The 25,479-nt window shown below is 50.1% G+C and overlaps 8 protein-coding genes across 8 annotated transcripts; 4 read left to right on the top strand and 4 right to left on the bottom strand.

Moving 5' to 3' along the window:
• Window positions 1-221: 221 nt before the first annotated feature.
• N7447_009905 (DNA 5'-adenosine monophosphate hydrolase) lies at window positions 222-1,107 on the top strand (the record flags this gene model as incomplete). Its single annotated transcript, XM_057234167.1, has 2 exons — window positions 222-297; window positions 356-1,107. 2 exons carry the CDS (start codon window positions 222-224, stop codon window positions 1,105-1,107), a joined length of 828 nt encoding a protein of 275 aa, XP_057081451.1.
• A 291-nt stretch (window positions 1,108-1,398) lies between these two features.
• On the bottom strand, window positions 1,399-2,334 carry N7447_009904 (putative translocon-associated protein, alpha subunit; the record flags this gene model as incomplete). The annotated part of the gene is made up of 3 exons (XM_057234166.1): window positions 1,399-1,684; window positions 1,765-2,186; window positions 2,263-2,334. The coding sequence occupies 3 exons, from the start codon at window positions 2,332-2,334 to the stop codon at window positions 1,399-1,401; spliced, it is 780 nt and encodes a 259-aa protein (XP_057081450.1).
• A 444-nt stretch (window positions 2,335-2,778) lies between these two features.
• On the top strand, window positions 2,779-4,374 carry N7447_009903 (CCCH zinc finger protein; the record flags this gene model as incomplete). Its single annotated transcript, XM_057234165.1, has 4 exons — window positions 2,779-2,853; window positions 2,907-3,050; window positions 3,115-3,457; window positions 3,512-4,374. 4 exons carry the CDS (start codon window positions 2,779-2,781, stop codon window positions 4,372-4,374), a joined length of 1,425 nt encoding a protein of 474 aa, XP_057081449.1.
• A 394-nt stretch (window positions 4,375-4,768) lies between these two features.
• N7447_009902 (uncharacterized protein) lies at window positions 4,769-6,650 on the bottom strand (the record flags this gene model as incomplete). The annotated part of the gene is made up of 3 exons (XM_057234164.1): window positions 4,769-5,391; window positions 5,442-6,345; window positions 6,396-6,650. The coding sequence occupies 3 exons, from the start codon at window positions 6,648-6,650 to the stop codon at window positions 4,769-4,771; spliced, it is 1,782 nt and encodes a 593-aa protein (XP_057081448.1).
• Window positions 6,651-6,970: 320 nt separating this feature from the next.
• N7447_009901 (karyopherin alpha) lies at window positions 6,971-8,931 on the top strand (the record flags this gene model as incomplete). The annotated part of the gene is made up of 2 exons (XM_057234163.1): window positions 6,971-7,241; window positions 7,510-8,931. The coding sequence occupies exons 1-2, from the start codon at window positions 7,005-7,007 to the stop codon at window positions 8,929-8,931; spliced, it is 1,659 nt and encodes a 552-aa protein (XP_057081447.1). The 5' UTR covers window positions 6,971-7,004.
• A 1,126-nt stretch (window positions 8,932-10,057) lies between these two features.
• N7447_009900 (cohesin subunit IRR1) lies at window positions 10,058-13,658 on the bottom strand (the record flags this gene model as incomplete). The annotated part of the gene is made up of 2 exons (XM_057234162.1): window positions 10,058-13,134; window positions 13,193-13,658. The coding sequence occupies 2 exons, from the start codon at window positions 13,656-13,658 to the stop codon at window positions 10,058-10,060; spliced, it is 3,543 nt and encodes a 1,180-aa protein (XP_057081446.1).
• Window positions 13,659-15,209: 1,551 nt separating this feature from the next.
• On the top strand, window positions 15,210-16,433 carry N7447_009899 (urease accessory protein UreD; the record flags this gene model as incomplete). Its single annotated transcript, XM_057234161.1, has 1 exon — window positions 15,210-16,433. The coding sequence occupies one exon, from the start codon at window positions 15,210-15,212 to the stop codon at window positions 16,431-16,433; it is 1,224 nt and encodes a 407-aa protein (XP_057081445.1).
• Window positions 16,434-16,994: 561 nt separating this feature from the next.
• On the bottom strand, window positions 16,995-24,186 carry N7447_009898 (putative rRNA biogenesis protein RRP5; the record flags this gene model as incomplete). The annotated part of the gene is made up of 4 exons (XM_057234160.1): window positions 16,995-18,036; window positions 18,654-19,198; window positions 19,255-23,670; window positions 23,719-24,186. The coding sequence occupies 4 exons, from the start codon at window positions 24,184-24,186 to the stop codon at window positions 16,995-16,997; spliced, it is 6,471 nt and encodes a 2,156-aa protein (XP_057081444.1).
• Window positions 24,187-25,479: the final 1,293 nt, after the last annotated feature.

The following is a 25,479-nucleotide window of genomic DNA, read 5'->3' as shown; positions in this document are numbered from 1 at the left end:
TGGAGCCTCAGGCAAAGGATCGACCCGCACTAAACCACTTTGGGATTGCGGGGAGCATACGGAGGAGTGCAGCGACCATGGGAGACTTAACTCCCAACAGGGCGCATGTGCTGTACTTTTACTTGGCCCACTGATGTGAGACTTGGATTTTGTTGCATCAAGGCAATGCTACACCTAATATCTACTGTGTGACCAAGAGCCAAACGTCTGCACCAACAATCATGTCCGGAGAGCACTCCAGTCCGAGCAAGGGCGAGCCAAAGGAGCAAACTGGGACATCGGAAAAGAGAAACGCCTGTAAAGATACCCAGAGTATTGTCACTGAAAACTACTTGACTAATATATCCATTGACAGTTACCGAACTCCTGGCCCCCAAAAGCAAGCAACCCAAACACGCGACTAAAAACCCGTCTGATCGCAACGCGGCCAAGGGCAAGACTGCATTTGGTGTTCGCGACGGACTAGGCGCCTACATCGCAAAGCCTGAGACATACCCTCCCGATGTCGTAGTCTACCATAATGATGAATTCGTGGCGATCCACGATATGTTCCCAAAGTCATCGTTACACCTGCTCCTTCTCCCCCGCGATCAGACCAAAACGCGCGTGCATCCATTTGATGCGTTCGAGGACGCCGAGTTCCTAGCAAAAGTGAAGGCCGAAACCCGAACACTCCGCAAGTTGGCAGCGGGGGAACTGCGACGCAAATATGGGAAGGACTCTGCACGGGAGCAGGCGAGACAGGCAGCGCTTAGCGCTGATCCGCCTCCGGACAAGCTACCGCAGGGTCGGGATTGGGAACAGGAGATCATGGTCGGGGTGCATGCTGTACCATCCATGAACCATTTGCACGTCCATGTGTTATCAGTGGATAGGTATAGCGAGCGCTTAAAGCACCGGAAACACTACAATAGCTTTTCGACACCATTCTTCGTGCCAATCGAGGACTTCCCACTGGCGGAAGATGATGTGCGACGGAATCCGACGAAAGAGGGGTATCTAAAGCGAGATTTTACTTGCTGGCGCTGTGGTAAGAGGTTTGGGAATCGGTTTGCGGAATTGAAGCAACATCTGGAGCAGGAGTTTAAAGAATGGAAGAAACTGTGAGCTATCGGTGTGCTTGAGAAGATATACCAGTACTGCCAAAACAGGCACAGCATGGTATATATTGGATTGAACTTTCCAAAAGTGATCCTGTTTGGCGTCCATGGGAGCTAAACTGGGCCAAAATCTTCTATCTGGTAGATATACATGTCTCCTGCGACAAGCAGTAGGGGCTAGTGCATTTCCAGCACATACCCATGGCTGCCCTCACACTAGACAAAAACTCCGACAATGGTATACATCGAACAGAAGTGTCTATTTCCTCCATCCGCGATATGGCTGTCGTGTGTGCATTTACGCACGGGCCTTAGAGCGGCCCTTGACCTTTCGGGCCTCGGGGCGGTTGATGTGGTGGGAGGGAATCCAATCAGCGTTGTAGGCACTGGCGGAAGAAACTGCAGCGCCGCTGGAAGGCTCCTCAGTAACAGGGGTCTCAACGCGCTTTGCGCCACCCTGGGTGCGCTTCTCGCTGGTCTTTCCGGACTTGCGCTTCTGGGGGAAGTAAGGAGCAACCCAAACGGTGTAGACGAAGTAACCAGTGCCAGAGACACAAGCCAGCAGGAAGAAGTAGAGGAAGATACTGATATCAATTGTTAGTCCCATTGACCTCACACGACTAAGGTAAAGGGGGGGGGGGGGGGGGGGGTGGGTGGGTCCTACATTTGAGGGTCAAAGATGCTGGTATCCGCCTCCACGATGCTAACGGTGCCATTGTGGGCAATCACAGGAACCAAACGGCCCTCGCTGTCCGAAATGATGGCAGAAAGAGTCATCTGAAGATCCTGGGGGTGCATCTCGGTGGCGAAGCTGTAGCTGATTGTCTCCTTCGCGCCAGCGGGAACCTCAATAGCGTAACGAGTGGCAGTCAAGTTACGGACAACTTGGGTCTGATCATCGGGGTTGCGAAGGCTGCCGCCAACAAAGTTCACCGTGATAGGGTTCGGCTCATCGTTGGAGATGGCGATCAGCGCCTGGGTAGGGTGACCGTTGACAAGCTTGATACCGAAGATCTCGGAAGCAGGGAAAGACGCCAGGGCTGAGACAGCCAGAGCGGGAACCTCTGCTTCAGCATTCTCAGCATCCTACAAGTTCAAAACCGAATAATTAGTCAATTGAGTCACGCGACGTGGTCCCAGATCCAAATCACGAAAAACATACAGCAGCAAAGCCGGTGCCAACGAAGGCCTGGAGAGAGAGTAGAGCCAGAGAGAGGAAACCAAAGCGAGTCATCTTGAAGCCGGAAGGAAGAAAAAAAAAGAGAAAAGGGAAATAAGAAACGTGGAGAAATCGAGGTCAAGACGAGGAGCAGGGGAATATTTGGCTCCACGTATGCAAAACCGGGGAGCTGACTCAGCCAGATAGCACCCGCGGTCTTAGATAGATTTTTTTTTATTTGAAGCAAAGACGACGACTATAAAATCTCTCCTTATATCAATTAATTTAATGAAGTGAGGTGCTGATTCACTGGTGATCACACTAGTTCCAACACTTTACGCGCTTGGTAGATTGTCACCTCCTGCAAGCGCTTGCCAACCGGAATTTCCCAGTTCGCTGTGATCAGACTTGAAACTTGCTTCTCTCCCTTCCTTTCTTTCTTCCTTATCTTCTGTCGCATTCATCCTCTTCGCAATTTCCACTTTTTTCAGATCTGCAACGATAACTCAATCTACAAAAATGGCGACCCAAGCTTATTTAGAGCGCTATCGCCAGCTAAGTGCTCTGGACCAGCAGAAGAATGACTTCATTGAGGTACCAACCATTCCTCCCTTGGTCCTGATTCATTCTAACCAGACTCATTATAGGAACTCCTTCAACGTGTTACCGCCCTAGAAAATTCCTTTCAACAAGAGAAACTCGACCATGAACGCGAAACCCGGTTCAATCGTGAGGTTCAGGTGCATGAAATGGAGCTGATGGACCAGATATCAGTTGTCAAGAAAATGATGGTGAGCACAGCTGTGGACATGCTGTCTAAGCTCAGGCTAACATTCACTTTTTTTCTCCCTCTAGGACCGCGAACCATTCGTCGTGTTACTTTTAGACGGCGAAGGGATTATATTCAAGGACGAATTTCTGCAACTAGGAGAACAGGGTGGACGCAATGCAGCCAAGCAGCTCTGGAAATCTCTCCAGAGCTATGTTTCAACAATTCTTTCCACGATCACTGAGCCGAAGATAATGACAAAGATCTATCTTAATGTGAAGGGACTTATGGAGACTTACATCCGGGGTGGAATCGCCCTAGAGGCCTCCACCATCAGTGAATTTATTCGTGGATTCAATGAGAGCGCATCATTCTTCGAAATTGTGGACGTTGGAACTGGCCAAAGCAAAGCGCATGATAAAATCAAGGGTATGTGGTACGAGCTGACATGACAGAACCCGTTGCTGATTCGCTCCATTCCAGAGGCATTCAAGCTTTACTTATACAACTGCCATTGCCACCAACTCTTCCTAGGCTGTCCCTCCAATGAAGAATATGCTCGGTCATTGACAGAACTCATTTCTGGTGCGAATTATAAGGGCCGAGTCTCGCTAGTTGAGGGTCTTCCGCTTGAGAAAGAATTTGATTATTTCCGAGAGCAGGACTATCGAATCACCCAGTTCCCAGATGTTTTCCGCACCACAAAGATTGCTCCAGTTACATTGAGTGCACCGAGTGCAGCGGGTGCACCGTCTTGGGCTGCTCCCTGGAAAAGCGCAATCCCTTCGCGGACTTTGCTCACACCTTCGCCAACCCAGCAATTCCAAACGCCTGCTCCTCTGTCACGAACATCTACCAGTACCAGTGTGTCAAATTTGGGCGCCCCATTGGCCCCAGTGACAAATAAACCCGAGTCTTCTGATTTCCAGGTTGTTCGGTCCAAGATGCCTGGTACAACCCCCCCAAAGACGGTGGAACGGAATAAGTATGGCCAGCGGGTTGATCGGCTCGACTTCAAGAGCATTCCCCGCGATGACCTTAACAAACTGAAGAAGCTCAAGCTTTGCAACTATCATTTCTTGCTCGGTGAATGCCCTAATGAAGAGAATTGCTATCATGACCATGATCGCAAATTGTCCCGCCAAGACCTGCACATTCTGTCTGCCATTGCCCGCATGACGCCCTGTCGCTTTGGTCTAGAATGTGATGACGTTGAGTGTATCTATGGTCATCGTTGCCCTCAGAGCGAGCCTGGTAAAAAGACTTGCTTCCGAGGCGACAGCTGCCGCTTTGAGCCCGTGGCGCATGGTATTGACACGAACATTGTCAAGGTTACAAAAATTTGAGTGGCCATCTCTCGCAATCTTATGCTCACCTGTGATCTGAACCTTTTGCACTTACAAGGTCCTAAAATATTGTCTATCGAGTTCGGCATGACCGGGTTTGAGATTTCACGGGGAAAAAGTTCAAGGGAAGCACCCATGACATTATCAAAATTTCGATCATTCGGGAGTTATGGACGGTGCATGAGAGCAGGCTTGCTATACAGTCATTGAGAATTCAACGTTGTTTTTTTTCCTTCCATGCGGGTGAAAAAGACGGTTCCAGGCGCAACAGACTCAACTATCTATCTATTGATTCGAAGTTTTAAATTGTATTAGTATAAAGGATCAATCCATACAAGATATATTTAGTGGGTATTTGAATTGATAATATTACAAGTCTTGGGAATCGTACAATTTATGTATGGATAGTCGTGCCGAACATGGCAAAGCGTCTCTCCCATCCAAAACAATCAGGGTAGGCGCACACCTCACCGCCGTCAATATCCATGACATTGGGGTCTTTGCCATGGGTGCACCGAACGCCATATTCCTTGATGCAGCACTCAAATGGGCGCGACTTCACTGGTCCCCAACTTTGTTGACCAGAAGCCATGGCGTTCGACTTTTCCTCCTCGAGATTGCCCCATAGGAGGAAGAGCTTCTCTTTCATTGCTTCTAATCTCGATGGGTAGTCACGGAGATTGAATGCATTATCATCAAGAAGAAAATCACCGTCTTGACCAGACACATAGAGCTTCATCACTTCTCGGGCTAGTTGTTTGGAAGGTTTGGGCTCAACCCCCTCCACAAGCAGGCAAAATCGCCATTCCCAGCCAAATTGAGACTCGAGATTGGTTTGAACTGCAAAGTCTTCTATCCTTGGGGGAAAGAAGTCGACCACTCGGACTTGAGAGTGATAGGTGACGTTTTGAAAGGGAAGTTGGTAGACAACGCCCCCTGGGGCATTGTTAAGATGGGTTTCTGCCAATAAAATCTTCTCGAGAGGGACATTGGGCACTGTGTAATTTTTGGTTTTCACTATATATTCATCAGCTAATATGCTTCTCTTAGGGAAATTAATAACTCACCATGTGGATTCAACTTGATTCGTGATGCTGCTGGCATGGTCAGTTGGCCTTCTTCTTTCCGGGCCTCCTTTTTCTGCTCGGCTTTCTTGTTCTTTTTTTTGGCCTTTTTGGTGTCTGTCTTGGGTTCACCGTGGATCTTCCAATATTCTGTCCGGCGGTTCATCAATTCTTGTACACGCTCATCAGTGCCACCATTCACCTTCCGGACATGGATCTTCTCCGGGTACTGTCTGTCTTCATGAACAGCAGCTTCCAAGCCACGACGGCATTCCTTAATACGGACATAGGTCAATAAAGCGACGTCACCTGCCTTGAGGTGTTCCCGGGCATAGGTAGCATGCGGTTCCCATAAAGTCACTTCAATGGTCAATTTGCCCCATGGGCCTGGCCAGGTCGGTGATTTGTGTATATAATTAAATCGGTCGCCCTCAGGACCTGATTCATCATCTTCGCCCCCGGGTTTCTTGTAGTTGACAAGCTCCTCATTCTCAGTAAAATCAGTCAAGTATAGCAGACATTTCTGGCTGTCATAAGTATTGAGGGTCACAACTTGGCCAAGTAACTGACACAATTTGCCAGCCTTTGCAGAGTGAATAGGGATATACGGTAATCCTCCAAATTTTGGAACTGGATGAGAGGCTGGCTGAGGGGCTTGAACGTGAGAAGGCTGCCGAGAGACGGGTACATTGCACGACGTGGATTGTTGCACAATGATTCCTTCGGTAGATACGCGATCCAGGAGTGATTGTGCCTGGTCCTTTTCCTTCAAAGTCGGCTCGAAAGGGATAGGACCACTAGTGATGAACGGGCTGGAGGTCAAACTTGGCTCTGGTCGGAAAATAACCCATGGCACAGTGGAGTGCTGAGAAATAACCGCTGTTGGTTTGTTCTGGTAAAATGTCACCTGAATGGTATCAGCTTACCATGCTGCAGCATTCATGTAAATCCACTCACCTGGATGTTTCGTAGTAGTACAACATCTTTGAGCTTGACATCGGGAAGATGGCTCTCATTATCATTGAAATATTTGACTTTAAGACCACCTCGCCAGGTTGGTGCATCAAAATCAGAGTCTTTGATGGTGAATGTAACGCATGCCGACGAGCCTCTGGTCCGAAAAAGTGGTAAAGTGTCAACCACCACTCCTAGGACATTGCAATTCCCTTGTGAATAACGAGCAGTGGTAATATCCAGTAGATCACCAGCCATGTCTTGTTTTGAGAAGAGCTTCAGTTAGACGTCCTGCAAGCTCCCGAAATAACACAAACCAGTAAAACATGCAGGTTTTTTTTTTTCAACAAGGCATAATAGAGTGATTGCTATGAATAAACATCCAAAGAAGAAGAACTTCCAAAAGCATAAGAGGAAGAGCTTGCCAAATCCGTTGATGTAAATAAAATGAGTAATCACGTGATAGTATCGTTTCCCCTCCCACAGAAGTCTTCTTCCCCCCACATCAGATCCTCTTCCTTCTTCCTACTCTCCTTCCATCCCCCCAGCGCGCCCACTCAACATCACCTACACAAAACCGGCGCGCTTAGTCTTCTTCTTTCCATCTTCATCATGGCGGAACGCTATATTCCCGAACACCGCCGCACGCAGTTCAAGGCCAAGAACCAGTTCAAGCCCGATGAGCTCCGCCGCCGTCGTGAAGAACAGCAGGTCGAGATTCGCAAGGCCAAGCGTGATGAGAACTTGGCCAAGCGACGTGGTATCCAAACTCAGGATGGTAGAATCGGAGTTGGTGGCATGGCAGCCGCCACCGAGAGTGATGATGAGGCCAGTGCTATTGAGAGTGAGGTAGGTCTTGGAAATTTTCTTTGATCCTTTTGAATTTGTTTCATTCTATATCCTATTTGGATTTCTACGGGCTCATGGTGTGGTTGCCACCCTCTGGGGGTCTTTTGAGATTTCTTTGTTTTTATGATGCGATCATCAACAAGGAATTTTTTTTCACCGCCCTGTTGCCATGGCCCACGAAGCCCCTCCAAATCGGATCTCTGAGCCCGCGCCCCACTGCAATAAAAAAAAATTACATGAAACCAAGCTAATATAATGGATTATTTAGCTCAACGTCGAGCTTCCCCAGATGGTGAAGGGAGTTTTCTCCGACCAGGTTGAGGAGCAGATTCAGGCCACCACTAAGTTCCGCAAATTGCTTTCCAAGGAGCGCAACCCCCCTATCGAGCGTGTTATCGAGACCGGTGTCGTTGCCCGTTTCGTCGAGTTCCTCCGCTCGCCTCACACCCTGGTTCAGTTTGAGTCTGCCTGGGCTTTGACCAACATTGCCTCCGGTTCCGCCCAGCAGACCCAGGTCGTCATTGAAGCCGGTGCCGTCCCCATCTTCGTCGAGTTGCTTAGCAGCCCTGAGCCCGATGTCCGTGAACAGGCCGTGTGGGCCCTCGGAAACATTGCCGGTGACAGCCCCCACTGCCGTGACTTCGTTCTGGGCGCCGGTGCCCTGCGCCCGCTTCTTAACCTCATCAACGATGGCCGCAAGCTGAGCATGCTCCGCAACGCTACCTGGACTCTCAGCAACTTCTGCCGTGGCAAGACTCCCCAGCCTGATTGGAACACTATCGCCCCTGCCCTTCCCGTCCTTGCCAAGCTCATCTACATGCTGGACGACGAGGTCCTGATTGACGCTTGCTGGGCTATCTCTTATTTGTCCGATGGCGCCAACGACAAGATCCAGGCCGTCATTGAGGCCGGTATCCCCCGTCGCCTGGTGGAGCTCCTCATGCACGCTTCTACCTCTGTCCAGACCCCCGCCCTCCGCTCCGTGGGTAACATTGTCACTGGTGACGACGTCCAGACCCAGGTGATCATCAACTGTGGCTCTCTTCCTGCTCTGCTCTCCCTCCTGAGCTCCACTAAGGATGGTATCCGCAAGGAAGCTTGCTGGACTATCTCCAACGTCACTGCTGGCAACTCCAGCCAGATCCAGGCGGTCATCGACGCTGGCATCATTGCTCCCCTTATCAACTTGCTTGCCAACGGTGACTTCAAGACTCGCAAGGAGGCTTGCTGGGCTATTTCCAACGCCACTTCCGGTGGTCTCCAGAAGCCCGATCAGATCCGCTACCTTGTTTCGCAAGGGTGCATCAAGCCCCTGTGTGATCTCCTGGCCTGCCCTGACAACAAGATTATCCAGGTTGCTCTCGATGGCCTTGAGAACATCCTCAAGGTCGGAGACATGGACAAGGAGTCTGGCCAGCCCGGTGAGGCTCGTGTCAACCGCTACGCTCTCTTCATCGAAGAGGCCGGTGGCATGGAGAAGATCCACGATTGCCAGAACAACGCCAACGAGGAGATCTACATGAAGGCCTACAACATCATTGAGAAGTACTTCTCTGACGAGGACGAGGCTGGTGGTGACATCGAGGAGCTTGCTCCCCAACAGACCCAGACTGGATTCGCACTCGGCACTGGCCAGCAGCAACCCGGTGGCTTCAACTTCGGCAACGGCGGTGATACCATGGATATGTAAAGACTTGTCTTTTTTCCATGCCCTATCCCCCTCCCTGTATCTTCTTCCGATTTTTCTCAAAACCAAACGTCGAAGCTGCGCCCAGCGTATCCTCGCATGGGCGGGGGCATCACTGGCTATCGAGAAGCCAGGTTGCGCCCACACAGCCTCGACGCCTCGTGCGCTTCGACCAAGCTACTTCTCGGGCTGGTGTTGCGTCTAAACAGTTTCTGGTGCTCATTTGATTCCCTCATCTTCTCTTGTCACGAATTTCACTTCCCCCCCCCTTCTTCTTTTTTTTTTGATTTCACGATAAACAAGATTCACCATCATGTATCCCCTCCCCCACCCTTTTAGCATCCTCATACACAGGCGCATTTGTTTGCAGGATCGGTTTTCTCTCTCCAGTTACGTTAATGTCCCCTGACTATGGTGTTCCTTGGCGGGGCATTGGTCTCCTGCGCGGGAACTTCGTCGCTCGCTGGCAACAGGGCGTGATGGCACATTTTGCTCATACACCGCTCATAATCTGCTCAAGTCATGCCCCTGAAAATGTTATTGTCTCGTGGTACACTTTGAAGTTCGCCAGGAAAAATGCCAAATTTCACTTGATCAATCTTTTCTTCTGTAGTTGTTTGCCAGTATTATTCCTATCTTCCCTAGAAAAATTGTATCTGTATTCTCTTTCTTTGAACTGGGCATGAATTGAATGGGACTTGCAACATTTTGATGTTAAGATACTAGCTATAAGGAAGCCTTAAGGCAGCAAAAGAGGAAATGCAATCAAACCTGCAATGGAAGTCTACATGCACTTTATGTCCTACATACTATACTACAATTCCAAATCAACATTTCAAAAATTACATCAAAGACCAGAGGGGAATAGATTTCAATCAAACCAGCGAAGTAACAGCAAAGCAAGGATTAAGAACAGTGTATAAGATATACAGGTTGGAAAAGAGGAGGACCATATCCACGCAAACGAGAGCAAAGAAGAAAGATACAGTTAATTCAAGCCATAATCCATAAAAGAGCGAAAAAAAAGCAGAGGAAAAAAAAGGAACAAGAAAAGAAGGAAACAGGCAGTGAAACGGCAAAGAGAGTATTTTGTTCAGGCACACGTTAACGTCAAATAAGATAAACTAGATCAGTCGCCCATCACCTCATCCTCATCAGATTCAGGTGCAGGAGTAAGTTCCTCGTCCTCGTCCCCATTCTCATGATCGATATCCTCCTCCACAAGTCCGCGCGCACGCAGATCCTCATCCTCGTCTTCCTCAATAGGCTCAGGCTGATCATGCTCATCGTCATCATCAATATGCTCAGTAGATTTAAAGCCCTTAGCAGGAGAATCAGCAGCCTTGGCAGGCTGTTTCCCCTTGGCGCGAGGGGCACTGCGAGGCTTACGTTCTTCCAGATAAGACAGAACCTCTCGGTAGTTGTGGCCGAGGGCGGTCTTATTGCGGAGGAGACGCTTCTTCAGGGCACCGCGCTTGGAGCCGGAGGCGTCGATGATACGGGCGATGATGGCGAGGACGAGCTTGCCTGTCAGCTCGCAGAGGCGCTGTTCGGCAACGATGCTGCTACGGAGGCGCTCGTTGGTGACTGCTTCGTCTTCAGAGTCGCTGGCTTCGTCTTCGGAGTCGAGCTCGTCTTCTGAGGCTGGGGCGTCGTCGTCTGCGGGCTCAAGGTTGAGTCCTGATTTCTTTGCACAGGTCCGCTCGGCTATGCCGTGGATCTTGGTGATGAGGGCTTGGGTGTCGGGTCCGATTTCATGGATTAAACCTTGCGTTTGGAACAGGACATCTTCGTCGTTTCCGTTGCCTTGGCCGATGTTGCGGAGCGTGCTGAAGAGCGTTTGCAGGTCTAGGTATGTTGTAGTTGCTATGAAGCGGAGGTCGTCCAGCCCGGGGCGCGTTTCCATGATGTTGACGAGTGTTGAGGCGAAGGTTTCACGGCTCTTTGTCAGTGCTTCGAAGTAGGATGTGCTGAAGGAAGCTTTTCCATCATTCAAAGCTGTGGACAGTGCCTGCACCTTCCACATGAAATAGAAAAGCAACGACCGGATACTGCTTGATACCAGCTCGTTCTCTGCCTTGGCGGTATCTTCATCGTCATCTTCGCTGCGCAGACCACGTTCGGCAAGATGAATGAGGGTGTTGAATGGGGCTTCAGTGTGATCCTTCTTGGATTTCGATCGTGAGTTAGGGACAGTTTCGAGAATGGAGGCACAGTCTGTGATACCGGCGAGGTTCGAAATTCGAGAGACAGTGTTGCTCAGGTTGGTGAGAGTGGGATCAGATATTGAGCCACCTTCCTGGACGTCCTTCTTCCGAGACAAGGCAGCCAGTGCCTCCACCATATCATCCCATAGCTCTTGGACCTTGCCCTCTAGCGCCTCTCGCATCTCCTCGGAGCTTTTGGCATGCAAGAAAGCCACACTAGCTTCGGCCAGAACATCTTGATCCGAATGAGTCAGGAATTGCTTGTTGATGTCATTGAGCAACGAGGTATAAGCCGTAGCGTCTTTTTGGAGATCCTGGATTGTGTTCAGGTCCACAAGATGTTCCAGTCGCAGAACGGCAGAAGCAGCTTCCGGTGTAGACCCGAACTTATTGAGAAGCCCAGGGATGATCTGAGCAAGATTGTGAGAAATTTCCTCTTGGAGCTCGGAAATCTTGGCTGCCAGAGCCTTGGTCTTGCGCCCGCGCTTGTCGATATCAGGCTTGGCGATGTCGAGAACACGGAGCTTGACCGCAGCACAGAGAACCTCCAGAAGGATAGATTCTTGTCCTTCTTGCATTTTGTACATGTTCTTTACAACTCCTGCAGTATCATCTTCAGATGGCATATCGGTGATTTGAGAGTGGTCATAAAGCAGATAACCAGCCAGCGATGGCCATTGAGAAAGCTCTTCAAAGTGGGGGTAGATAGCCTCAATTGCGAGAGCAAAACGTGACTCTACAGCCACTCCCATCAGTGTGTCACGAGACATTGGCTCTGATTGCTGCTCAGCTTGTTGTGCATCGTAGGCCTGGAACAGCTCGGTGAGGCATTTAAACCTGATCCATGAGTGCTTAGGCGATTCGTAGTCGTCTTCATCATCGTCAGCCAGCAATTCGGCGATCTCCTCTCCCACTTCCTCGGTGATTGACTCGTATGCATCTTGAACGTTGGCAACAAAGAAGCGTCCAGCTGTTTTCCGAACACGAGGGTCCAAATCAAATACCAGTCGCCCGACGACATCAATATCATTTGGCTCAAGTAAGCCCCCTTCACGAAGGTGGTTAAGCAACTCAATCGCAGCCATCCGCACCGAAACATCAGCATCTTGCACAGCAATCTCCACAATTCGTTGCCGGAAGCGCTCAGTGAATGAATGCAAACCGGCAAGGTTGTCTCGGTTCTCATAAAGGCTCAAGAGCTCAGTCAAGGCAACAAGTCTGGTCTGCGCAATGACGTCGGCAAGAGTCCACCCCAGGTATCGCAAATACTGGCCCTCAAAGAAGATCTCTCGGTATGTGCGAATCCATCCGCCTAGAGCTGTCAGACATTCGGCACGGATCTGGCCATCAATGTCCCGGTAGCGATGGACAAATACGGTATCGAAACCATCCTGCAGGAACTCGTCGAGTCGCTCCACCTTCTGTTCGCCCTCTGACACGGCGGTTTTAATTGCTTCCACGCGACCCTTGTTTACCGTCTTCTTTTTCTTCTCACTTTCGAGTTGTTTTCTGGAGGTAGAGACGCTCGTCGTCACCTCACGCGCAATATCACATAAAGCGTTCATGATTGCGAGGGAGATCAAGGTCGCCGTATGCCGGAATGGTCGGCATTTTGATGTTGACATGGAAGAGATCCAGATCTGAATGTTTTCGAGAAGGGTATCATCGGTGTACAGGATAGAGGAGGCATGGAAAGTCTGGATCAGTGCGACAGTGAACTCTTCGAGGAGGACTGAGAACGCTCTAAACTTCTTCGCTTTGGAGATGATAGGGTACTCGGTGATGCCTTCTGCTTGGTAAAGGTTCTGCAAGTCTCCGATTCGGCCTGGGGCATTGTCGATGTCTTCCACTTCATTTATGTCAATCTCGAGATCAGTACCTGTGCATCGTAAGATGAAATTGACGAGGTCACACATGGCCTGTCCATTGTTACGCTGATATTGAGACAACCACTGGGCGGCCACTGTATCGGCATTGCTGCCTTTCCCGAAGACCTCGGCTAGTTCTGACATTAGCCACAGTGTAAAATATACAATGTAAAGAAAGTTATCACTCACCGAACAATCCGCGTTCACCCGCCGCAAGACTAGGTCGTACTTTCGGTTTCCGGGGACGAGCAGCGGGCAATCGGCCATTGGTGGCTGGTCGGAAGGCGAGCTGTCTCCCTAATCCGTTACTTGCAACCTTGGGTTTCTTCGAAGCGTGCGATCCCTTGGTCTTGGGTTTTGATTTGGTTTTCTTAGCACCGGCTCGACGTGCAGCGCGTCGCTTTTCTTTCAATTCCTCCTCATCGGTCTCGTCATCGGCGGCATCATCACTGTCGGACTCGGACGCGTCCTCATCGCCGTCCTCACGCGCCTCCCCTCGCTTGCGCTTTCCACCGGCAGCGTGTTCTTCGGCAGAGTGTGCTGTCTGCGAGAATACTTCGGGCCGTCGCGTTTGTCGACCGGATTTGCGTCGGTCTTCTGCGGGGGTCGACGACGGGCCACCGGGGCTTGATAGAGTTGGGTTGTCGATATCCATGGTGTTGGATGGCTGTATTATATGGATATGCGATCAGATAAACAGGTCTGCTAACCAGATCAATGGCTTTCAACAGAGTTGGCAGATGTCGCTGCCGTTCAGGTCGGGAACGCGCTCGTGCAACGCGCGGGTCTGGTACGACCAAGCAAATAAAAAGTTCGGGGGGATATGAAGGAAGTGTGCAATTTGAGGCGTGGAATATTCGCGACACGCGCTCTGACCGTGTTGAGACAAGATCAATCAAACGGAAGCACTTGGGCAGAAAACGGTCCGGGTCTCAGCGTGGGGGGAGACGCGACACCGTGCCTTAAGGCCTGAGGTTGTATTATGTAATCATATATGATTTCCCTTTTTTTGTAGATCAGGTATTATAGTTAACAAGTACAAAGAACTACAGCCATGGAGGAGCATTAGAATTATGCATTTTAGAAGAATACGTTCTGTGAAAGCCTCGGTAATATTGTAATACCTTATAAACAAACAAAAGAGCCACGCTCTGGCTTTGAATATAATGAAGAAACATAAATACACCGCAACGCAAACTGGTATTCCACGATCGTACGTCGATGTGTTGTGGAATTGGATCTTCAAGCATGAATGTACTTCGAATATTGCTTCGAGTGCGTCGGTATAGTCACAGCTATCCGCTGAAAACGTACGAGAGCGCCAAGTACTATGCTATAATCTTGTGTCCTGGTGATATCACGCTCGGTCCACTAGTTCCCAAGTTGAGAAACAGTTTAGATCAAAATTCATGAGTAAACTCACCTCGGAGTTTTCATTGATCAGGGAGATGAACGTCTGATCATCAGACGTCTTTCGGCTTCTTTTCCAAGCTTGTGTACGACGTTTTGGAACAAGTTCGATCCCAGCAGAATTGTAATCCTAAGAGCACTCACCCATTGTACGCCAAACAGTCGCACGAGGCCATCTCCGGCCAGGTATTCTCTTTTTGACCTCTACGACCAGAATGATTGGCATAGTTTCTTTAAAGCCTGCATACCAGATTGCGTAGTCCGGCTACAAAACTATATAGGGGAACTATTGGAGGAAAATAGGCAAACCCACATGTTCCTATTCGACTAGGTGGATATCAACAATTGTCTGCAGAATTACGTCAAACTTCCCAACTCGTTCGAGGGATAGTCTTTCTATGGTATAGTCTTACTACTGATCTATGCAGTGTCCCATGATCCCCTATTGCCTGCCAGACTATAATTAACTAAGTCGTGCAGATCAAATGACATAGTGCATTGCCAAGAGGTAACCCTTCAGGTCTATCGCCAATACGGACATACCTCTTTGTCATAGAAACCTCAATTCTTCCTTTTTCTACTCCGTAATTATTTTGTCTCCTATTATGCTCCGGAGTCAAGAGAGCCAAGACTTGGGGGGAATATCCCCCGCTTGGGTGGATTCCTATGACTAAGGAATCGTCATTTTCCCATTTCATATACCAACCAACATCCGATAGCTTGGCTTTGCTTATAATATAAGACTTTCTTCTCACACTTAGCTTTCTTCGACTTTGTCAAACACATCATATCCACCATGCGACAACCAACAATGCCAATTCCCTCGCCCTTTCAGTCTTCCATTGCGAAGCCAGGGCAGGGCAAAGTCGTCCTCTCTCTCCTCCCACCAAACAATCCGACCCTTACAACCCTCACCTACAAATACCCATTGAAGCTGGTGCCACGCACCGGTGGCTTTGTCCCATCCCCAGATTCCTCCGCCCATTCAGACACCCGCCCCTCCAATCCCGTCCACCTCTACCTTCTCACCTACGGCGGCGGGCTCCTGCCAGGTGATCACATCGAAGTATCCATCACGCTTGAACCCAGGACACGAATGGTGGTAACGACACCACAAGGCAGCACCAAGATCTTCAAAACAACCCCAAACAACACTGGCACAGCTCCAAACGTAATCAAAGGTCACCGCGATCAAATGCCCGCAAACGTCCACATCTCCGACATGAGCCAGCAAACCCTTGACGTCAACATCGGCCGCCAAGCAGCCCTCTGCTACCTCCCAGACCCCTCCGTTCCCTTCAAACACAGTCGCTACGCCCAACTCCAAACCTTCACCGTAGATGCCACCGCAAAAGAAAACGACCGTAGCAGCGTCTGCGTCCTGGACTGGGTAACGCAAGGCCGCACCTCGCGCGGTGAGGACTGGAACTTCCACTTCTGGCGCGGCCGCAACGAAGTCTGGGCCGAAGACGACAAAGGAAACCGTCGACTCCTCCTCCGCGACTCGGTAATCCTCGACGATGAATCCGGTGACCTGGACGCAACTTCCGTATCCAATGAAGTCGAAATCGAAGGTGTCAAAGACAAAGTCAAAAACACAACCCACGACAAAAACACCGCCCTCGCGAAACCAGCCGATATGCCGCCGCAGGCGCCGGCCGGCCTGACTCCGCTGAATATCATCGCGGAGCGCACGCGCCCGCACGGCGTCGTTGGCACGCTTATCCTCTCCGGACCGGTGTTCGAGGCGCTCGGTTCGTTCATGCTGAATCAGTTCCAGTCGCAGCCTCGTATTGGCGGTCGCAATTGGTCGGATCATGCGCCGTCGTCGGTGCCTGAGCCCTCGATTAGCAATAAGGGTGATGTTACGTGGACCGCAGCGCGTGTGCGCGCTGGCTTCGTACTTGTCAAGTTCGGCGCTAAGGATTTTGAGACTGCGAAGCATTGGCTTGGTGGATTGATTCGGGAAGAGGGTAGTGTGATCCGCGAGTTCGGTGAAGAGGCGCTGTGCTGTCTATGAGATATGATGTCTACGAGTAGCTATGTTTGATGTGTTTTGCCGGTGTTGGGGAGCTCTCGGCTGGTCGAGGGCCTATTTTATAATCTCGGATTGATTCGATATTTTGGGACTGTATCCTTTGGTTTATGCATTTGGGTTTGATCTGATTTTACTGGAAGGATTGTGGCGTCAATTCTGGATATCGGGTATCAAAGGCGTTGGGATACAAGTCCCAGATTCAGGAATGACATTACCGCTCCTGCGTTGGACGCGACAGAGACCAAAAGTATGATTGTAGTGGATTTGGACTGAATCATGTTAATCCACACTATTGTCTCTTTTTTTTTTAAAAAAAAAAAAGGAGTATCAGTATCTCGAAAGCTGCATAAACATTTTGATGGATACATAGCACCATTGAGATATGAAGCAAGTCTATCAAACAAGATAAAGCAATAAAGTCAAAGAAAAAAGCTAGGTATCGTAAATCAAACAAGAGAGTCCCAACGCCAGGCCATGATCTCATATGTCAAAGCAAAGAGCCAAATATGTAAAAAGATTAACCCAGCAAAGCCATCACAGCCATCACAGCCACCAATCAAAGAATCCCGTATTCCAATGCCCTTTAGCAGCAGCAGCTAAATCATCAACGTTCAGAATATCCACACCCTCTTGCGCAAGCACGCGCCAGACATGATTCCGCAGACCGCGAGGCCAGCCCGGCAGCGCCCAGTAGCGCACTTTCAAGCCATGCTGGTGTGCAATGCGCACCTGGTTGCGAATGCGACCCATCTGGCTCTTCGTGAAGTGGAAGGGCCAGGGGAGGCCGATTGCCTTTTTGAAAGACACTGAGGCATAGAAGCTGTTTGAGGTATTAAAGGTGGATGCAGTGATGACATCCGGCATGCCAGATTGGCCTTGGCGTAGATCTGTGCGCGGGACATTGTTTGGTTGGTCCGTGTCGACGAGTTTGTCGAGCGGGGCGTCGAAGAAGATATCGCGGTAGGTGGCGTTTGCGGCGACGAGGTTGAAGGGTGTATTTCCCGTTCCGACGACGGTGACAGGACCCTGGATGACCTTGTCGCCGTTGAAGTGGGTTAGGTAGCCGCGGTCACGGAGCGGAGCGAGGTGCTTCATCACGGTGTGCCAAGTTTCCGGCCCTGGCGTTTTGAAGTCGATTAGAAGGATTAGGCTCTGGGCTGGGTCTGTGTCGAAGACCCCATGCACAGGGCTGTCAACTACCGGGTGGAATTTGGTGATTGGGTTTTGACGCTCAAGGATGGTTACGAGCGGATCAATGTACATGGATTGCAAGGTTAAGCGCTCTGTCAGGGACGGTTTGGTGTGCCCGACATAGAGTTCGTCGTCGAAGTGCCAGACGTCGGCTTCGACGCCTATACATCCTGCTTGTAATGCGGCGTACAGTGGCACCCGGCGCCAGTAGTCGTTGTGAGAGTGGCAGCCAACGGGAATGATATCGCGCGAGATATCAGTGGGATAGCCCGTGCTATTTGCAGTGCTTGCGCTGTCGGCGCTAGCTAGCCAATTATGAACTGCGCGGTCGTATTCATCTGGGAAAAATGAAAGTACGATACCACAGGCGATAGTGATGAATTGGACAACGCCTCTGTTATTGGTGATAAGAGTCAGTGGGTCCTCGTTAGATAGACACATTCTACACAGTTGAAACTCACAGCATGATCAATATTCCAATAATCACAAGTCGTAGACAACGCAAGCATCGCGAACGATAAGATCGCTTGCGCTTAAACGGGTCATCTGACAGGGGAAACGTTGAAGGCCAAGCCAAGCCCTTCCTGACTTGACGCCATGAGCGGGCCAGATGCTCCACTCGCTCAACGTAAATGGAGTCAACAGAGCGTACAGAGTGTACATTGAGCTTTGGATCTCCAGGATCTAGCGGGCCTCTTTCTGGGTCGGAGTGAATACTGGATATTGAGCTCCGAGAAAGAGAATCCATCTTGGCCTAGAAAAACAAAGCAAAGCTATCTGAGGTTATACACTCTCCGAAGCTTAACGAGGCAGCCATGATATTTAAGGCGGTGATTGGATCCGTGGTACTCTAGCAGGACTTTCCAGTTGGTTACATCTAAACTATACACGTGCTAGAGGATGTTGACAGGGGTAAGAAACAATATTTCCGGGATCGCTATATACAAGTACAAATTCAGGCCCAAAACACCAATGGGTTCTCATGAACACACTTTTTTTTTAAAAATTTACTCTTGAAGAGACTTGACATAGGTAACAGCCCGTGCCTTGACTTCCTCAACCATCTTCTCATCTCCATTGTCAGCAGCCAGACCCTCTTCAAAGGAAAGCCACTTCTTAAACAGGAAGCGGGCCTGTTTAGGCTTCAGCTTTTTGCTAGCGTCCACGCTAACGGGGCCCTTCTTGCTGCTCTGGAGGCCAAGGACACGCTCGAAAAGACGGCGCACTTGCTCGGCATCACCAACCTTGATCTCCAGGTCCAATAGAACATTCCACAAGTCAATGCGCTTGGGGAATGAGGACAGGAGACCCTCGAAGACGGTACGACCGCGCTCGACATCTCCATTGGCGGAGCGGAACTCGAGCTGGGCGAACTTGGAGGTGGTCTCGACGTGGGTGTGGGTCGGGAGGGACTGGAGGGCGCGCGGGAGCAGGGCTCGAGCGCGGTCGGGGGAGGCCATGGTGTCGAAGAGGAAGCTGGCGTAGTTGTAGAAGAATTTGGGAGACTGGGAGCAAACCTTCTTCTTGAGAGCGGCGTAGAAGAGATCACTTGCTTTCTGTGAGATTGTTAGCATCCGGAGAGAGTAAAATTCGAAAATAGGATTACACATACCTGGTTCTTGCCGGATTGGATGTAGATACTAATCATCCGCTCGTACATCTCCTGGGGGTCGTTGTACTGGCAGGCACGCGTGAAGACCTCCTCGAGACTGTCGTCGTCACCGTAGGTGTTCTCCAAGTTCAGCAGCGCAACCCAGATGTTCAACTTCTCGGCATCCTGGCCCATGGTGATAGTGCGCAGAGCACGCTCAGCAGTGGCGCGAGCCTTCTCGACCTCACCCAGCTCCAGCTGGAAGGCCATGTACTGCAGCCACAGCAGTGAGGAGTCGGGCTCACCGAGAAGGAGTCGCTCGAAGTCGGCAACGGACTGAGGGCCATTGGCGTCCAAGTCGCCGGTCCGGTCGACCTGGATCTCGGCCTTGCGGTTCTTCTTCTTCTTCTGTTTGGAGCCCTCATCTTCGCTGTCGGAGCCCGCGGCAGCTTCGGTCTGGGCAGTACCGCTCCAGTCGAAGCCGCTCGCACCAAGACCTCCGGCCTTGCTGGGCTTCTGCACAGGGACATCTTCATCGTCATCCTCGGATTCCTCCTCCTCCTCTTCTTCTTCTTCCTCCTCCTCGTCGCTGTCCTCCTCCACATCAACACCTCCCATGGACTCATCGTCATCCTCATCCTCGCTGTCCTCGCCGAGTTGGACACCGGCAAGACCATCAATGCTCATGCTGTCCTCATCCTCGCTGTCGTCTTCCTCTTCATCCTGGAAGTGGGAAGCCTTGAGTGAGAATGAGATCTTCTTCGACTCAAGATCAATCTTGATGATCTTGGCCTTAACAGCATCACCTTCGTCGTACAGTTTGCGCGCATCCTCGACGCGCTTCTCGGCCATCTCGCTTCGGTGGCAAAGACCGCTGATGTTTGAAGAGCCGTCAATGACGATGAAAGCACCGAACTCCTCGACCTTGCGAACCTTGCCGGTGACAATCTGACCAACCTTAAGATCCTTAAGGGTGATAGGAGCCTTGAAGTTGGGGTCCAGAACAGACTCCTTCAAGCTCAGCTGCAGCTTGCCTTGCTCGGCGTCAACGAATGTGACCTTGCCCTTGACAAGCTGATCTGGCTGGAAGGCGTCCTTCCATTCCTTGAGATACGAATCGGAAAGATCAGACACGCGAACGTAAGCAGTGATATCATGGCTGACTGCCACGAAGAGACCGGAATCAGTGACTCGTCGGACGAAGCCGCGGATGATATCGTTGGGCTTGACATCCTTGAGCGAAGAGATCTCACGATCCTGCACGGGGAGAGATGAGCTCATGACCTTAGAGGGGCGCAGGGACAAAGCAATCTTCTTGTTGGACTTGTCAACGGCAATAACGCATGCTCGGAGAACCTCGTTCTTGTGGTGTACGGTAGGGTTGGCCTTGGAGTAGTCATCTGCGAGGTCGATCAGGTTGACTGCGCCGACAAGTGACTCACCAAGCTGCATAACGAGTTGGCGCTCGGTGACCTTGGTAACGCGGCCGGGCAAGATCATGCCAACGGAGATATCTCCGAATGTGAGCTTGTCGTATCCTTGCTTGGCAGAGAGATTGAGGTGGCCCTTCTCAGCGTTGACAGCAGTGACCTGGACCTTCAAAGCAGAGCCAATGGGGAAGTTCTTCTCGATATCAGTCAACAAGGACAGATCGTCAGACGCGTCCATGAAACGCAGTCTGCCGCGCACATTGGGAGACAGGTTGACCCAGAGGCAGTCATCAGCGACATTGTTGACGAAGCCTACCCAAGAGGAACCGACTTGGACCTGCTCCATGTTAAGAGGAGCAGGGTTGGCGGCCCTGAGGAAGCTTGGCTTGATAGAGAGCTCGAAGACGGGGTACTTTCCAGTGCGGTGGCTGATGGGGAGGAACTTGTGGTTACGGGCATCGTGAACACCAAGGATTCTAGCGGAGAGAGTCTGCTTGGTCTTGAAGAATCGCAAGGGCTGCTTGCGATCCTTGATGTCTTTCCAGTCATCGAAGACCTCGGACACATCAATGCGGCCCTGAATGTTATCCGCGAGCTGGACGTTGACCTGGGTGGCCTTGATAGAGACGACCTTGCACTCAACAATTCTACCGAAGGTAAAGTCGGACATGCTCTTGATGTTGTCATCGACGGGGTTGACAATGGTCTCGTCAGTCTGGTTGACCGCCTTCTTGGGAGCGGCCTGGCTAGCCTGGACGGGCTTCATACTGAGAATGAAGCGCTTGAATTCCTGATCCACAGACTGCACATTGACAACAATCGTTTGCGCCTTTGACAACCCGTAGTGAGGCTGATCGAGGTTGGCATCTTCGATAAGACGTTTGGGGAGCAAGCCAGTGAGGCCGCCGAGGAACTCAACGAAGACACCATCGGGTGTGATGTTGCGGATGAATCCCGTGACAAGGGAGCCCTCTTGGACATCCTCGAACTGGGCGGGGATGTTCTTCTGCTTGGCTGCCTTCTTCAAGCTGGCCCTGCTGGAAACCTTGATGAGACGGTGAGCGCGCTCGATGTTGAGGACCAAAAGATCGTTCAGCTTCTGACCAACGCGGAGCTTGGACAGCATCGAGCTTTGCTTGGATGGGGGGCCGTCGATAAGCTGCTGAGCGTCGAGACGAGCGACAAGGCCCGACTCGTCAAGCTTGAGAAGCACATCATCATTGGACTTCTCGAAGACGATTCCAGAAACAAGGTGGCCGGGGTGAAGGTTTTCAAAGGCCTCACGATACTTCTCGGTAAATGTTGAGGGGTCCTTGCAGGAAACAGCAAGTCTTCCAAGGGATGCATCCACGCTCAAAGCATGAACATTGACGACCTGGCCGAGTCTGAAGTGCTGGGCCGGATCCTGGATGTAGGCTTCACTCATCTCGGAGACAGGAAGGAAACCACGGACTTCACCGTAGAACTGCACAACAGCACCATGGCTCTGAAGGCTGACAATGGTACCAGGAGACTGAGCCGAGGGAGTGATATCTTTGTAGTCCTTCCAGATAGCAGACTCGCTGTTGAGCAAACTCTTCTTCAAGGTCAAACGGATTTGGCGTTTTTCGAGGTTCACGGAGAGGATTCTCAGCGAAAGCTTTTGACCCTCACGGAACTTCTTCTCTGGGAACTGGAGCATGGTATCCGCAAAGTGCATGGAGGGAACAAGACCGGTGATTCCGTCGGCTAGGTTGACAATCAATCCAGTCATACCTTCGGGGCCGATCATAAGCTTCTCAACCTTTCCTTTCACAATAGCACCCACATTCACATCCTCGACGCGAAGGAAGGGCTGCTCGATAACGCTCTTCTCAAATGAGAGAATGTAGAGGTTATCAATCGAGCTGTAACCAATGACTCTTGCCTCGTGGACGGCGTCCAGCTGGAAAGCTCCAGAAGTTTCATCAATTGTTTCGACCTTACCATCAGAGAGTCTCGACATGTGAACGAAGCCCATATGTTTTGTCTCTCCAATCCGAGCATAGACACCCAGACCTTGATCGACCTTGACGACCTTGGCCTCGGGGATGATGGCGGAGATAGCAGGCGCATCATCAGAAGAACCGGGGCCGCGAGCATCAGAAGAGAGCTTGAGCACATGATCGAGCATAGAAAAGCTGACCTTGGGCGGATCAGCAGCCGGGAAAGTTGAAATAATACGGCCCTTGATCTTTGCACCAATCTTGAATTTCTTCTCCAGGTCAATCTTACCGTTGATGCTAGACTGGACCAGATCAACGGTTGCGTCGAGCATTCCCATAATTTTTCCGATCATTCCGTTAGATTCGACTTCTGTGAGAAGAATTTCTGCGGCGGTACCGGGGAGGAAAGTGTTGATAGTAGGGGCAGAGCTGAGGTAGTTGGACTTCTTGATCGAGGCGGATGTTTGGAAGTTGGAGGACAGCTTGATAACATTGCCACTGGGGTTCTGACCAGTAACCATGCAAAGGAAAACAGAGCCTTCCTTGATGCTAGAATAATCCACCTTAGGGTCAGTCTCCTTGGAGGACATGAAGCCCTTGAGTTCTGAGCCTTCGATGCCAAGGTCCATGACCACACCGTTATCTTCCACACTGACAACGGACGCTTGGACAGCCGAGTTCACAACAAGATCGGACTTCGAGAAGCCAGTGTTTGTTTGTCTAGGGTCGACCGACAGTTCAATTCGCTTCTTGCTCTTTGCCTTGGGATCATCGGGGTTGCTGCCGGTAGACACAACGTATGCCCGCAGATATTGACCCAAATAGAAATGATCCTTCAGGTCAAAAGACTCGTCATCGGAGCTATCCTCGGCATCGTCATCTTCACCTTCATCGTTCAACATCTTCTCAAGTCTGTCTTCGAGGCCCTTCGAAACGGATGTGAGGGGGACGTAGCCGGTAAGGTTGTTGGGCAGTGAAAGGGCGATGTCGTGGGCATTGATACTCGAGACTTGACCCAGAATCATGGCTCCGGGTACAATGCGCTGCAATCATTAGAGTGATGCGGTATGAAAAAGTTTCCTAGCACGTACCTTGAAGCTTAGACCCTCGATGCGAACATTTTGCTTGTCATCAGTTTGCTTGTCCGCGGACTTCTTGCCCTTTGACTTCTTCTTGCGCGATTTCTTGGTAGTTGTAGTGGTTTCTTCGTCCTCCATTTCAACATCGTTGTCGCTTTCGTCGGCAAATTCTTTGGAAGGCGTCTGCTTGGAGGGTTTCTGGTTTCCAGATGCTTTCTGCTCGAACAAGACATCTTTGTTGGCCTGGATTTGAATTTGCTTGCGCTCCAATGGTGTCAGAACACTTGCGCCACCACGAGGGAACGAGGGTTCGTCGTCGCGCAGAACGGAAAGTTCTGAAGCCTTCCCAGCGGTGGATGTGGCATCGTTTGACTTATTATGGTCTTTCTTGACCTCTTCCGCTCCAACTTTAGCACGTTTTTGGGGCTGGCGGGAAGTGTTTTCTTCGGGGGCATTCCCCTTGCGCTTGATTGGCGCCATTCTTAAACTGGCAAAACCGAATCGTGCAGTTGCAGATTGCGGTCTAATTCCTCAAGAGAAAAGATAAAAAAAATTCCGCGGATGCGGCAGAACCTTATGGGCGGTGTATAGACATGGGGTCATGAGTCAGCAAGTTGGTGCCTGAACCTCAAGGACAAATCCATGCCCTAAAATCCTGGTGAGATCTGTACGTTATTGGTAAAGATGGTAACATCGACTTTTCTTATTGAATCAATATCTAAACAGGAATGAAGTGGGCAAGCTATTTTATCATAACCTACCAAGGATATAGTTACGAGAACAGGGCTCCTCGCATTAGGCTGATACAGTGTTTCTTTTCCATCATACTTCTTTTGATGTTTCTTTGCTAGATAAATTGTAGCGACAATGGCAGTATAAAAAAATTCAGTGAACATGGAGAAGCCACTGCTAAAATTGTACTCTGTACGGAGTATGGTCCTACAGATCATCCTGATTGAACTTTGTGTAGTAATGCTGGCTAGCTGGACTGAACCACAGGGGGTAACTATACGGAGTAGTTACTCAGCCTATGTTTGAAATTGGCCCACGATGTCACAAATCACATTTGGACATGTCCTCTGTACCCCAGTCATATCTAAGGTTTTGTATGGAGTATAAAATTAGTAATCCATCCACTCAGAAGTGATACTTTCCCTTTCTCTTGGGTGTCATAGTGGAAGGCCCTTGGTCAGAGTAAGATGACTTAGGACGTGTCGACCCTTTTTTATATAAGTTGGTATTTCCCTTTATGTGCAAAATTAGACCTTAGGTGTGAAACCTGAAAAAGTAACAAAACAAGAGCTGGGGCTGAGGAGCTGAAGATCGTGCATATCGATCGCTTCTTTTCTACAAAATATTGCTTGTCACATGGCGCTAGTGTGAAACTATTGCAGATCTCTGCATTTATGAATCAAGGATTATACATGGAAATGTTATGCCTAACAGTTCTGAATACGGATATATTGGCCTACAATGTAGTATATAACATAATTATTGTCAACTACATCCATTAATGATAACAGCAATATAATTTGGGGAAGATTGTATTCCTACTAGTCCCACATGGAGAAAACCAATAAATCTGTTGTATAGAGCGGACTACTATATCTAGTCAATTCATCGACGATCATATCCCGAGATGGCCCCTTACAAGGCAATCTGCAAGAAATATGAACATGTGTTCGCACCAATATCAATGTGATCATGTTGCACATCGTATATCGTGCAGCCCCTTGCTTTGGCCACCCCACTCCTTACTACTTTTAAAAGCAA

This window comes from Penicillium robsamsonii (assembly GCF_028829455.1).
Source record: "Penicillium robsamsonii strain IBT 29466 chromosome Unknown utg000006l_segment0_segment0, whole genome shotgun sequence".
In the NCBI taxonomy this organism is placed as follows: Eukaryota; Fungi; Ascomycota; class Eurotiomycetes; order Eurotiales; family Aspergillaceae; genus Penicillium; species Penicillium robsamsonii.
The sequence above is the reverse complement of the archived record's forward strand: the minus strand, read 5'-3'. Positions and strand labels throughout refer to the sequence as shown.